General features: G+C 41.2%; 1 protein-coding gene across 1 annotated transcript in view; it reads right to left on the bottom strand.

The window, feature by feature from the left end:
• Positions 1 to 1,513: 1,513 nt before the first annotated feature.
• SLC25A17 (solute carrier family 25 member 17) overlaps positions 1,514 to 13,671 on the bottom strand; it is a 34,309-nt gene continuing 22,151 nt past the window's right edge. Inside the window, exons 5-9 of the mRNA XM_079773384.1 lie at positions 9,417 to 9,533; positions 7,456 to 7,601; positions 7,275 to 7,370; positions 4,891 to 4,973; positions 1,514 to 2,142 (exon numbers count right to left, since the gene is read on the bottom strand). Coding sequence (XP_079629510.1) covers positions 1,995 to 2,142; positions 4,891 to 4,973; positions 7,275 to 7,370; positions 7,456 to 7,601; positions 9,417 to 9,533 — 590 coding nt within the window. The 3' untranslated portion in view covers positions 1,514 to 1,994. The remainder of the gene's footprint in view (positions 2,143 to 4,890; positions 4,974 to 7,274; positions 7,371 to 7,455; positions 7,602 to 9,416; positions 9,534 to 13,671) is intronic.

Below are 13,671 nucleotides of genomic sequence, written 5' to 3'. Positions count from 1 at the left end.
CACCTTTATCATCATTCTTCTCCTGCATAAAAATCAAAATCAATTCTGTGCTTCCCACCCAAGCCCCACCACAGATACTCACAAACCTTAAGTAAAATAAAAAGTAGTAATGGGCCAATTCTGCCTACCATTCTGTTTTAAATAAAGGACGAGTATTCAGTCTAGTCCCCAGTTAGTAGCTCCTCCCAATTCTTGTTTTCTAGACCAACACAATGATTTTTCAATTATTACTAGTTTGATAATCACATATTTTGAAATTACCAAAGTGGCCAGAGGTAAAATAACAGAAAGAAATGTCTCCTCTCAAAATGGAACTAAATACCACAGTCCACAGATACTTCATTATTACTCTCTCTGACTGAATTATATTTATTTATACATAAAAAGCCTGTCATTTTATTATAGGGATAAAAAATTAAGTCACAGGAACCCAAAAAGCTAGTTTACTAATGTGAAGAGTTTGTTTCTTGAGTGGCTTGAGATGTCTAATTCCCTCCTAGCTACATACTACAAGCCCTACCACCTTAACCTGTGCTATGAGGGAAAAGTAAATGACATAGGACTCCCGGTTTTTCCAGAGGTTGTTTTAATACATTCCAGTGATGGGCAACCTTTTGAGCTTGGTGTATCAAACGTCACCAAAAAACTGAGCATAACTCAGGTAGTGTGTCACTTAGAGGAAAAAACTAACTCCAAGACTCTAGTCGCAAATGTTTCATCCTCAGGAGCAGCAAATGTTTCATCCTCGGCATCCGGCCATGTGTCATCAGAAATGGCTACACGTGTCAGTGCTGATACGCGTGTCATAGGTTCGCCATCACTGCTTAGTCCATCTTTCCTTTGAGAACAATATTTGTCTTGGTTTCCATAATTGAAAACAATCATATCCTCTGTTGGGTCAGGTGTGCTAAGGTCTCTGCAACTTTAATCTGAGTATGAATCACCTGTTCTTCTTGTTAAAATGCAGACTATAATTCAGAAGATCTGGGCCTGCATGTCCAACCAGCTCTCAATACTACTGCTTGACACACCACACTTTGAGTAGCAGGACTCTAAGGAATGTTTCCCAATAGAAATAATCTCAATCATATGTTTATTGTAAAAAAAAAAAAAATACAGCCTCCTCCAAGAGTTTGATAAGGGAGATAATATTCCAGAGCCTAAACAAGATATTTGCTCCCTTCCCCTTTTCTGTGATCTTTACCAGGTAGTTGTCAATTCAATGTAATATCTTAATAAAGGTGCTGACAATTTATTGGGGCTTGACTTGATTGAGGCGTGTTTGGATAAACCTAACACTTCAAGCCTTTCGTAATCAAAGAGTTGATTAAAAATAAATATTTTAAAATTATGTCAAATACTAATGAATAAGTGATGTTTACAAATAGTTTATAAGAGAATCATTTGGGATTAATAATTTTAATTTCTCTCACAAAATAAATAGCTCATGTACTAAAGAAGACACCTTTCCTTAAGCAGAAAAAAATCCAACAAAAATAAAATCATGCTCTCATGACATAGTCATAATATTATTTTCAGTGAGGAAAATAACAAGATTAAGACATAAAAGGCATATGAGGAGAATTTCATGGCATAAAATTTGTTCTAGAACCTGGGGGAGAGGTCAGGAAAAGAGAACAGTTGGTAAATTTAAGGAATACTTTAACTAGAAAAGATTACACATGAGAGCAATAGTCCATTCTTTCTTAATAGTTCATTAAGAAAACTAATCAATCCACAAACTTTTAATTTTAGGTTTTCAATAATGCTTTCTCTTCATATAACCACCAGTCCAACCTCCCCCACAAAATTCAACCAATCATCATAAAAATTAAGTTGGCTATCCTCTATGTTTACCCTTAAATACATTTAAAGCCAACGAGGGTAAAAATTCACGGTGGAAAGAGCAAAAGTAAAAAAAAGAATCACTTCTCTTCGAACAGAAAGAAACTCCCATCTTGAGCACCTGTCCGCGCTCTGCAGGGGAAGGTGTCTCAGTGCTTGGGTCCACTCTTCAGCCCCATAACTGTGAAGGTGGCGGCCACCAGTTTCTCATACACAAGGAACATGAGAGCAGCAGTGAGGACTGTCTGTAGCAGTTTGGCTTCAAGGCCTTTGTAGAGTCCTATTATTCCAAATCTCCTAAAAGAAAAGAAGTTCGAAACATAAAATGAGAGATTTTCTTTATAAAAGTCAACTCCTGCATCAAAGAAACAGTCGCTACTTTGATGGCGACTTTGCAAAGGTTTATCTTCAGGATTAAAACAAGCAATGGAAGTTTTAGATAGTAACAGACTTCTGTTGTCAAACTATTTATTATCTGTCAAGGCACTTGAAGACCGATTAAAGTTCAGTATTCACGAGCCACCAATCCTTTTGTCTTTATAATCACCATTAATTAGCAGAATGCTGACAATATCCCAGATAGGATGCAAATCCTAAAACCATCTCAATGCCAAGATCTGAGTTCTAAGAACTTTTAGATCTTTAACACTCTCCCAACTCAGTTATTTCAACTTAATAGTCCTTAAATGGTAGGAAAACTGCAAATTGTTTTAGATCATTTTAGCTTCAATAGAACTAGGCAAAATGACAAAAGTGAAAGCTACCTGTTTTTCAGTCTTCCTATACATTTGGTCTTCTAACCCAGGGGTTCTCAAAGTTAGCGTACTACATCAGAATCACCTGAAGGGCTTATTGAACCACAGATTGCTGGGTCACATCCCCAGAGTTTCTGATTTATTAAGCCTGGGATGGAACTCAAGAATCTGCATTTCTAATAAATTCCCAGGTGGAGACCAGCCATTTAGAACCACTGCTCTAACCACAGAGAAGACTGCTTCAGCTAAAACCAAAAGGTCAGAGTAAATGATTTCTCCACAGCTCCTGCATGTTGAGAGTGAACTGATCTCATAAGCAACTCCAGGCCTATATACAGCATGAACACTGAGATAGTACAGCTGATCAAGTGCTCCATGCACAAGCTAGTCTATATTTTAATTGCTAAGTGTGAAAACCTATGATTTGGGGCAAATCATGTGATAAATAGCAATGAAAAGCCTTGACGCATTAATTGCTAGTTCATTAATTAACGTGAATTATGTTCCCCCAAGAAAGTCCACTTCAGTGTTTCTCAAGGTGAGGTATGCTGTGAGATAACAGAAAGTATGCATATTGGTCTCTGTCCCTGGTTCCTGGCACAGAGAGCTCCTAAAACCCTTGTGATTACTTGAGTGATAAGAGCAACAGGATCATCTCTTGTTCTAATATTTGGTCTCTGACTCTGGATCCTGACAGAGTCTCTAAATATCAGAATATCCTGGGTAATTGAAGTGTCTTCTATTGTAATGAGATGACTCTTGGTGGGCTCCTGGATGGCGCAGCGGGGGTGAGGGGGGAGTGGTAAGCCATGATCAAAAGCTTGGAATTCTGAGCCCCACCTCCATCCTCCAGAAAGGGGAGAGAGCCAGACAAAGAATTGACAGATTGTGCCCACATGATGAAACCTTCATAAAACCCAACAGTATGGGGTTCAAAGAGCTCTCAGGTGGGTGAACACATCCATGCCCCGGAAGGGTGATGCACTCCAACTTCATGGGCACAGATGCTCCTGTGATGGGACCCTCCCAGACCTTACCCTGTGCAGCTCTTCATCTGGCTGTTCGTGTAGCATGACATCCTTTAATAAAATGGTAACATAAATGTTTCCTGAGATCTGTGAGACACTCTAGCAAATAATTAAATCCCAGGGGGATGGAGGAATGGGAACCTCAGAGTTGTAGCCAAGTCGGACAGAAGTTATGATGAGTTTTAACTGATGTACATACCCACAAAACCATCACTACATTCAAGATAGTGAACATATCACCCCCCCCCCAAAGTATCCTCAGGTCTCTTTGTAATCATTCCCTCCCTCCTCCTACCCTGGCCCCAGGTAACTACTGATCTGCTTTCTGTCACTAGGGATCTGCATTTTCTAAGTTTTATATAAGTAGAATCATGTCTGACTGCTTTCACTCAGCATAATTATTTTGAGATTCATCCATGTTGCTGCATGAATCAATAATTCCTACTTTTTTTATTTCTCAGTATGCCATTATATAGAAATATCACAATTTATGTATCTATTCACCCGACGATGAACATTTGAGTTGTTTCCAGTTTTTGACTCTTACAAATAAAGCTGCTATTAACACTTTGTACAAGTTTTTGTGCAGAGACATTTCATGTCCCTCAGGTGGAATGGCTGGGTCCTATGGGAAGTGTGTCTAACTTTTTAAGAAAATGCCAAGCTGCTTTCCAAATGCCAAGCTATATTCCCACTTCCTCTTTCAAAGGAGGCTCCTGCCTTATTTGATGTCCCTAAGGATCAGTTTCTTGAAACAAAACAAGGAAATGACGAAAGTACATGCCTCACAGGACTACTGTTCGGATTAAGTGATATTGCCCACATAAAGCATCAAGATCAGTGTCTGCCACAAAGCAAACACTCAAAAATGTTAGTTACTCTTACCATCATTACTATCATAATTATAAGTGTTATTACTCTCCCTACTGCCCGCTTCCTTCCTTCCTATGACTACTGCTCTATAATTCCTACTTATTTCTATCTCTGAGAGAGATCACAGGATATGCCACTCAAGCAGAACAGTATATTAGATTTTGGAGGGTTCCCGTTATACAGGAGTTCTGCATATTTATAACAAAGTACAAGGACCTGAACTTTCCCTAATTTTCTAAAGTTCTGTCATATTGCACCAAACCCCGAAAATGAGAAATGTCTGCGCACAGAATCCAAGGGAGAGGTTTCCAGGCTGCCACTGAAAAGGCAGTAGTGCAAGGTCAGCAAACCCAGCCGCTCCCCAGCAGAGGGGGCTGTTGAAAACGCACCTTACTCGCTGGTGAAGAAGATAGAGAACATTGCGAAGACTCCCCAATGTTCTGTTTTCTGGGTTAAGTCTGTGACGTCCAAACTGGGGAAGGAGGGAAAAAAAAAAGACTGTGTAGTACTGCTTTCTTTATCTTATTTTGTACCTGCAGAGTAAATTCTGTTGAGAGTGATGTCTTACACACCATACAGTAATAAAAATATCCAATTAGTATGTAGATTTAATTAATCCTCTATGTTTCAGTGAAATAAGTGAAAACAAGAAATATGTTTCAATGAAGCAAGCAAGAGAATTTTTCACTTTACAGAGAATCATGGGGAAAATTCTACCTCAAAAGAAAAAATACACGCCCACGATGAAGATATAAATATTGATAGTATGTATGGCTTAACTTCCAGTCCTTTAAGACGTTCTGATAAATACTAACCAGTTAGAACCACTAAAGTTTAAGCTCTTCACATTGTTATGTTTATATGATAAAGTCAAAATACATTATTTGAATGCTACTGAATTCCTTTATATTAAGTACTAAGTTTTAAATAGTACATTAGTAAAAATACTTTTAAGAGGTTATAATTTTTTGAACTGACATACTCTCACTACTACTGCCATTTTATCCATCGATGAGTTCTTTGAATTTTTTTCTCTAAAACAGACCATAACTCTTTAAAAAAAAGAGTTATGGTCTGTTTTATTTTTATTGATTTGAGAGAGATAGAAACATCAATGATGAGAATCATTGATTGGCTGCCTTCTGCACACCCCACACTGGGGATCGAGCCTGCAACCCGGGCATATGCTCTGACCAGGAATCGAACCATAACCTCCTGGTTCATAGGTCGACACTCAACCACTGAGCTATGCCCGCTGGGCTAGATCATAACTCTTTCCATATCTCTCTCCTCTCCACTGCCACCATCACCTCTCACCTGTATTGCTGAAATGGCCTCTTACCTGATTCCCAGCCCCCTTTTCTCTTAGCCTCTGACCAATTCATCAGAATAGCCACACTGATCTAGAATTGTAAATCAGAACACATTACTCCCTAGTGTAAAACCCTTCAAAGGCTTCCCACGAATTTCGAGTAAACTCTAGACCTTCCCTGCTACTTTTCCAATCTCATCCTAAGCCATTCTCCACCCACAGTGGCCTCCTTTCGGTTCCTAGGATTCACCAAACTCTTAGCACATCATGTTCCCTCTACCTACAATGTTCTTCACATAGCTGGATCCTTATCTCACTTTAAGTCTTGCCAATGCCTCCTCTGAGGAACCCATCCCAACCATCCTATGTAAGGAGATCCCCAACAAGCACCTCTCCACCAAGTCACAGAATGCTGCTTATTTTCTTTGTAGTTATGTTCTCAGTTTGTATTTATTTTGCTTATTTACTTGTTCATTCTCTTCTCAATTACCTCCGTGGAGGCAGGGATTATGACTATTTTATTCGCCATGTGTACCCAGATCTTCACACAGAGTGGGCACTTAATAAACTTTTGGATGAATAACCCAGAAATTTGAAAGTGTCCAAAAAAGCAAAACCATTAGCAGATGCAGAGATGCAAACCTTGTGAAGACCCTGACTGGTAAGACCATCACCCTTGAGGTTGAGCCCAGTGACACCACTGAGAATGTCAAAGCTAAATCCCAAACAAGGAGGGCATCCTGCCTGACCAGCAGTGTCTGATTTTTGCAGGCAAACCACTGGAGGATGGCCACATTCTCTTAGACTACAATATTCAGAGTCCACCCTGCACTTGGTGCTTTGTTTGAGGGGTGACATCATCGAATCCTCCCTCCGCCAGCTAGCCTAGAAGTGTAATTGTGACAAGATTACACCTGCCTGCACCCCTGTGCTGTCAACTGTTGAAAGAAGAAGGGTGGCCACACCAACAACCTGCGCCCCAAGAAGTTAAATAAGGCCCCTCCACCACCTCTTTGGGCCAACAGGGCAGCCTTCCAGCTGAACTGAGACCCTGGGGCCTCAATAAAATGTCTCTTTTGTTGACTGGAGCAGTAAAAAAAAAAAAAAAAAGCAAAACCATTAATTCCTCTAAAATAAACTACAGGAATCAACCTCTGATTTTGTAAAGGATAATTTGCCCTAGGGCACCTTCTCTTGAATGAGAAGTATTCAAACTTACACTTTCCTGAGTCAAGAACCTTTCTCTACATTTGGGTTTTCTGAGACACTATTGTTACTTAAGAAATTGCAAATGTAAACTTCGTTCCAAGTCAAATAGGACACCAAGTGACAGCCAGCCTGGTTAGCAAAATATAAGACAAATGGGAAAATGAATGAGGAATGCTTAACTTGCTTTAAACAGAGAAACCACGTATTTTAGAATGCTGTTTGACTAAATGCAGGAAGAACCCCAGCACTCACCCTCAGAATCGACTGTACTGTCTGCATGGGATAGGTAACTGTGGTGGCAATCGCTTTGGCTACTGCACCAATGATGAACACATCCAATGAAGAAAGCTGGAAAGCAAAGAAAGATGAATCATGTCAATCTAAACAATAAGAACAGGAGATTACTGTTTGCTGCTTCTAAAATCAGTATTACCTTCATTCGTTTCTTTAAAAGTTGCCGTTTTAAACCTTCATAGAACATGAACTGGATGGCAGGATTGAAAACCAGCAGCAAGGAGGGAAATGTGCCATTCCATAAAGACAAGATTCCTTCATCTCGAATGATCTGCTGAAAAGCATCTAAGCAAGAAATCAAGGACAATCTGATGACAATCCCATAACTAGAGAAGACAAGGCAAATTCTGTTCAAATGGTTCTATCAAGATTTCCTTCTTGCCCAGCTGGCATGGCTCAGTGGTTGAGCGTTGATCTATGAACCAGGAGGTCATGGTTCAATTCCCAGTCAAGGTATATGCCCAGCTTATGGGCTCAATCCCCAATATGGGGAGTGCAGGAGGTAGCCGATCAATTATTCTCTCTCATCACTGATGTTTCTCTCTCTTTCTCCGTCTCCCTTCCTCTCTGAAATCAATAAAAAAAATTTTTTTTTTTAAAAAAAGATTTCCTTCTTGTAATATTTTAGGGGCAAGTTCATCAGTTAACTACTTTTTGATAATTATCAGATACTGACAGTCACCAAGTTATTGAGAGACAACTTCAATCAGGGAACTCCTTTTGATAATCTGGAGTCAGAATGTCAAGTTTTCCTAAGGAATCACCAACTCTGGGAACTCTGTATTACAGAGAATTGTGAAGTGACAGCCTATGTGTTTCACAACAAAGGCCAGTAAAACAAATGACAACATAGTTCCTTGGAGTCCATTTTATAGGACTGACTTATAAGAAAATCACTGTCATTGCAAACACAGGAAAGGAGAGCCTGGCAGTGTGATACTATTAGAAAGCAGAAGCTCATGGATAGCAGACATTAATCTGGTATCTTTGTCTAAAGCTAACACTAGGGAAAAAAAGTACAGTAGATTATTCTTCAGATATACTCAACCCCTCCCACCCACACTCCAAGGTAGAGGTTACTTCTCTACCCCATGGCTTTGAGTTTGGCCATGTAATATGCTTTGGCCAACAGGATGTTAGCAGTCAAGATTCAAAAAGGGACTCAAAGTATGCTTGAACGACTGGGTGTGTCCTCTTGTACATCACCATTACCAAGAGAAGAATATGCTCAAGCTGGTGCCAGGAAGGTGATGAGACACATGGAGCTGAGACTCCCAGGCTGGGGTTGGCCTAGAGGAGTCAAATTCCTGTCAATTCTAAGACACATGAGCTAAACTAAACAAATGCTTACTATTGAATGTTGAGATTTGAGGTTGTCTTTTATATAAGACTAGTGGCCCGTTGCAGGAAGATTCTTGCAATAGGGCTTCCTGCTGTAGTCGCTGCTCTGCCTGCTTTCCTCCCTTCTCCCCCCGCCCCGCCTGCTTCCCTTCCTTCTCCGCCGCCCCCCTTGCTTGCTTCTCCGCAGCTTCACTCCCTTCTGCAGGCTTGGCTTCTTTCTACGGTGTCTTGATATGCAAATTATCCACCATCTTGGTTGGGTTAATTTGCATACTCACCCTGATTGGCTGGTGGGCATGGTTTGGGCATAGCAGAGGTGCGGTCAATTTGCATATTATTCTTTTACTGGGTAGGACTAGAGGCCCGGTGCATGAAATTATTGCACATGGGGGGAGGGGATCTCTCAGCTCAGCCTGCGCCCTCTCGCAGTCCGGGAGACCTCGAGGGATGTCTGACTGAGGGCTTAGCGCTGCTGAGGAGGTGGGAGAGGCTCCTGCCACCGCTGCTGCACCTGCTAGCCATAAGCCTGGCTTCTGGCTGAGTGGCGCTCCCCCTGTGGGAGTGCACTGACCATCAGGGGGCAGCTCCTGCGCTGAGCATCTGCCCCCTGGTGGTCAGTGCGTGTCATAGCAACTGGTCATTCTGCCGTTCAGTTGATTTGTACATTAGCCTTTTATTATTTTATTATATAGAATTATTGTGGCAATAAATTCCAAATACAAAGAAAACCCTTAAATAGAAACTCACAGAGACACTTACCAATAATACCTTTGTAGTTGGTTGGTACAATGTCTTCATTCCTAAATTTTGCCCCTTGCAGCTTTAGTCTGGTGTTTACCACCCAGAGTGGAGTTGTCAGCAACACATTCACCACTCCTTTAAAAAGAAAGAGGGAGAGACAAAGAGTAAGCAAAACGTAACCTTTTGAGCTTTGCTGTCTTATATTGAAGCTACATACCAATGTTTCATTTATTCTTCTGCCACTGACCTACTAGGAGACCCAAGGTACAGTGTCTCTTCGTGCGAGGGTACATCACAAGCCACTACAGTTAGAAGCAATTCAGAAGCCTTGCTGATGGCAAAATGGCTGGCAGTGGTACCTCTCCTCATGAAATGAGTAGTAAGTTTCCTTATTTGTGTAACAGGAGGTAATCTGTCAATTTATATAGCATCTAAAGTAGCAATTTTGATATAGTTTTAAATACAATTTTTCAAAAACAGCTTTAAGAGACCAGTGGTTTATTAATCACATGCTAAGTCCATGACAACATCAGATAAAACACACAATTAACAATTCTCTCATAAGTAGCTTACATGGTTTTAAGTGAGTATAGATCTGGTATAATGGGTGACAAGTGGTGACATTGGAAAGTGCTTCCACAGGGACTAGATGATTACAAAAGAGTTCCTCATCACTGAGGGGATTAGGACAGGCAGGCAGCAAGCAGTCGTTATGAACTGTCATAAAACACCTGAAACAGCTTTGCAAGCATCATGATCCTTACAAGCTTAAGAATGGGGATCATGGCCCCCCAAGGTTGCCTCAGTGTGGAACAATACAATGATTCAGATGCTTCTTTTTGAAAACACATGATCCCAATTTAACACCATCTTGAGATATTAATATATTCCTCATCAGTCCTGAAATGATTAAAAAATAACAACACCAAAACAGAGTTGTAAGAAAGTGCCTGACACACAGTATATACTTTATAAATATTTGTCAAATAAATATTGAACAAATGAACCTATGAACAAACTCAGCAAACGACCATACATGGAGCTATCTGGCCCTAGTCATGCTGTGAAGAACCAAGAGCTGCAATCCTAAGCAAGAGAAATTTCCTTTACTAAAAGTCATTTAAACACAATAGGAGAAAGAAGGTTTTGATTTAAGGAATCTCAAAACATACTACAGTCAAACCTCGGTTTTCGAATGTCTCCCATCTCGAACAATTTGGTTCTTGACCAAGTTGTTCATAGGAAAAAAGGTCTCAGTTTTCTAACAGAACTTCAGTTCTCAACCTGACAACCCTTTCATGTGGACATATCAGCATGACAAAAACATTTCTCAGGCCACAAACAAAGGAGAAATTCCAGTCAGTTTACAGCTAAATCTCCTTTGTGAACATCTCAGGAAATCAGAAAAGCGTGCTGTGAATATTTTAATGTTTTGTGTGTTTTGTTTGCTTTTGTTGATGGCAAAATGTACACTTATCACAATTTTAAAACATTAAGAGGCCATCAAGTGTGCTGAAGTTGCTAAGGGTGTGAAAGTGCTCATAAAACAGTGATCACAGGCTATTGAAGAGGTAGGAAAAACTGTTGTTGATTGGGATAAGTGTAAAGCAGTTAGCTGGTTACAATTTCAGAGGCAATGCTATGTGAAAAAGCAAGATGCAACTCCCCTGGAACGAGTGCTGAAAGTGATTCATTTAAGGCTAGTAGGGGGTGGTTTGATAAATTTAGGAAAAGAAGTATTTGCTTATAGATTAAACAGTACATTAGAAAGTTTAAAACAGGGAACCATTTAAGGGTCTGGAATGGATTAATTCGATTGACATTATTTCTAATGGAAAAAAATGATCTGGTTTTCGAACAAATCGTTTCTCAAACAGCCTTCTGGAACAAATTAAGTTCGAGAACCAAGGTTCCACTGTACACAGAAAATACAGTCTAACCAAGAATAAGTCTGTGTGACAGCCAAGATATTAAAATTGTTTTCATTTGTCGCATACAGAGCAAAAGTAAAATATTTTGTTACTGCTCTCTTGGAAGCATTATGGGAACATATTTCTCAAAATAAAAGACATTATCAAATAATTTTATGAGCTGTATTTGTCATATTTTTATAGAATGGCATTCCACCAAGAAGCCATCATTAATTAGGACTCAATATATTCATACATTGTCATTTTAGGCATTGATCATAATCTGAATAAGTCTTAACCAGAGATTCCTGCTGGTCTCATTTTTTAAAAGCACCACAGCGCCCAAGAGGCTAAGATAAAAGAATATCAATACATGCCCATTTGCCCAGACTTTATAATGTATTAGAGGCCCGATGCACGAAATTCATGCACTCGGGGGGGGGGGTCCCTCAGCCCGGATTGCGAGAGGGTGCAGGCCAGGCCAAGGGACCCCACCGATGCACAATCAGGGTCGGGGAGGGATGAGGGGAGGGACAGCCTGAGGGCTCCAGGACGTGTTCGGCCTGTCTCGCTCAGTCCCGATCGGCTGGACCCCAGCAGCAAGCTAACCTACCAGTCAGAGCATCTGCCCCCTGGTGGTCAGTGCACGTCATAGTGACTGGTCAACCGGTCGACTGTCTGCCCCCTGGTGGTCAGTGCACGTCATAGCAAGCGGTTGAGTGGCCTTGGCATATCATTAGCATATTACCCTTTGATTGGTTGAATGGCCAACCGGACAACTGGACACTTAGCATATTAGGCTTTTATTATATAGGATTCCTATTCAATGCATGGTACACATCACTTAACAGAAAAATCAATAGCCAGCAAAACCAGATTAAAATGTGCTACTGAGCAAACTGCATTTTTTTAAAGATGAAGACAGGAGAGTTCAGAAGCAGAGATCATAAGAGTCCATGGATAATGTAGGCAGGCACAGTGTACAGGAAAGATTAACATGGATGGGGTGATGGTACGTACAGGCAGGCTAAATAGCCATCTCAGACGGTGATTAAAGAAAATTTTAATTTAGAGAAAAGAGATGGAGGATGGGATTTCCAAAGGGAAGGGCTGCACAGCACGGAGCCAAGGGGACATAGGGTCGATGATGGCAGCAAAAATATACTTAGGCAACAGGAAAGCCTAGGCTGGGCTGCTTTGGCTCACTGAGAAGTCAAAGAGAAGGGGGCCTCGGAGACAGGTTCAGGGGGTTAGCCTGGGATGAGCTGTCGCTGCCCACTGCTCCCCTGGATGTAAGCCTCATGGGGTCCCTTAGAGGTTAGGGGATGCATGCCTGTGGAGGAAGGAGAGGGAGAAGGGAATGACAAGGTAGTGATGCTTGGAGGGTCGGGGAGGGAGGGAAAGGGAAAGGCACAGGCTGGCTCCCTCCGGCCACAGGGTTTTAAGGGTGGAGATGTTAGGGGCAGTCCCAGGGGAGGATGGTAATAGAATAGTCAGCAGCTTTCCAGGTGTGTCCTTTCAGGGTTGTGGTCTCCACTGATTGATTGGCTGGCACTAGGACATGGGTGGTGCCAGCCAATCAATCAGCTGGTCCTGAGGTCAGCCATGGGGTTGTTGGTCTGGTTTTGCTGCTTTTCTGGGCCTGAAGCTAAAATACAACTAAGGCCTGGATGTTATCTTTAGGGAGGAAAAGGTCAGGAGGTCTAAACTGCATGACCAGGGATATCCTAGGGGAGGATAGATTACCCTGGAGGCAAGGTTCTTGTTTTCCCAATTTTGCCCCTTGCTAGGCATCTGGGGCTTTCTGCCCTGGTGAGTTTCTGTACCAGGCCCATTGTCCTTGCTCTGTTCATGTCTATCTAGCACTACATACCTTTCTTTTTTTTCTTTTAAATATTTTTACTGATTTCAGAGAGGAAGAGAGAGGGAGAGAAAGATAGAAACATCAATGATAAGAGGGAACCATTGATCGGCTGCCTCCTGCATGCCCCCCACTGGGTATAGAGCCTGCAACCCAGGCATGTGCCCTTGACCAGAACTGAACCTGAGACTCTTCAATTCGCAGGCCAAGGCTCTATCCACTGAGCCAAACCAGCTAGGGCTAGCACTACATACCTTTCTAAACAAATAAAATAGGTTGCCTATTAAATAAATTCTTTAGAAATCAAAATTCCCTTCATGTTCTATTCAAGGGGTAGGCACACAGAAAACATGTCAGAGGCAAGGCAGCCAAGATTAAGATTTAACCATTATTTAAAATTCTGTTTTCGTATTCCCTTTATTAACACGAGTTGAAAGACTGAGAGGGTCCTAAGGACAATCTCAAGTACAAAAATGCAACTACATCATTTAAAGAGAATATA

Source organism: Cnephaeus nilssonii, assembly GCF_951640355.1.
Source record: "Cnephaeus nilssonii genome assembly, chromosome: 6".
In the NCBI taxonomy this organism is placed as follows: domain Eukaryota; kingdom Metazoa; phylum Chordata; class Mammalia; order Chiroptera; family Vespertilionidae; genus Cnephaeus; species Cnephaeus nilssonii.
Note: the sequence above shows the minus strand (reverse complement) of the source record. Positions and strands in the feature narration are given on the sequence as shown.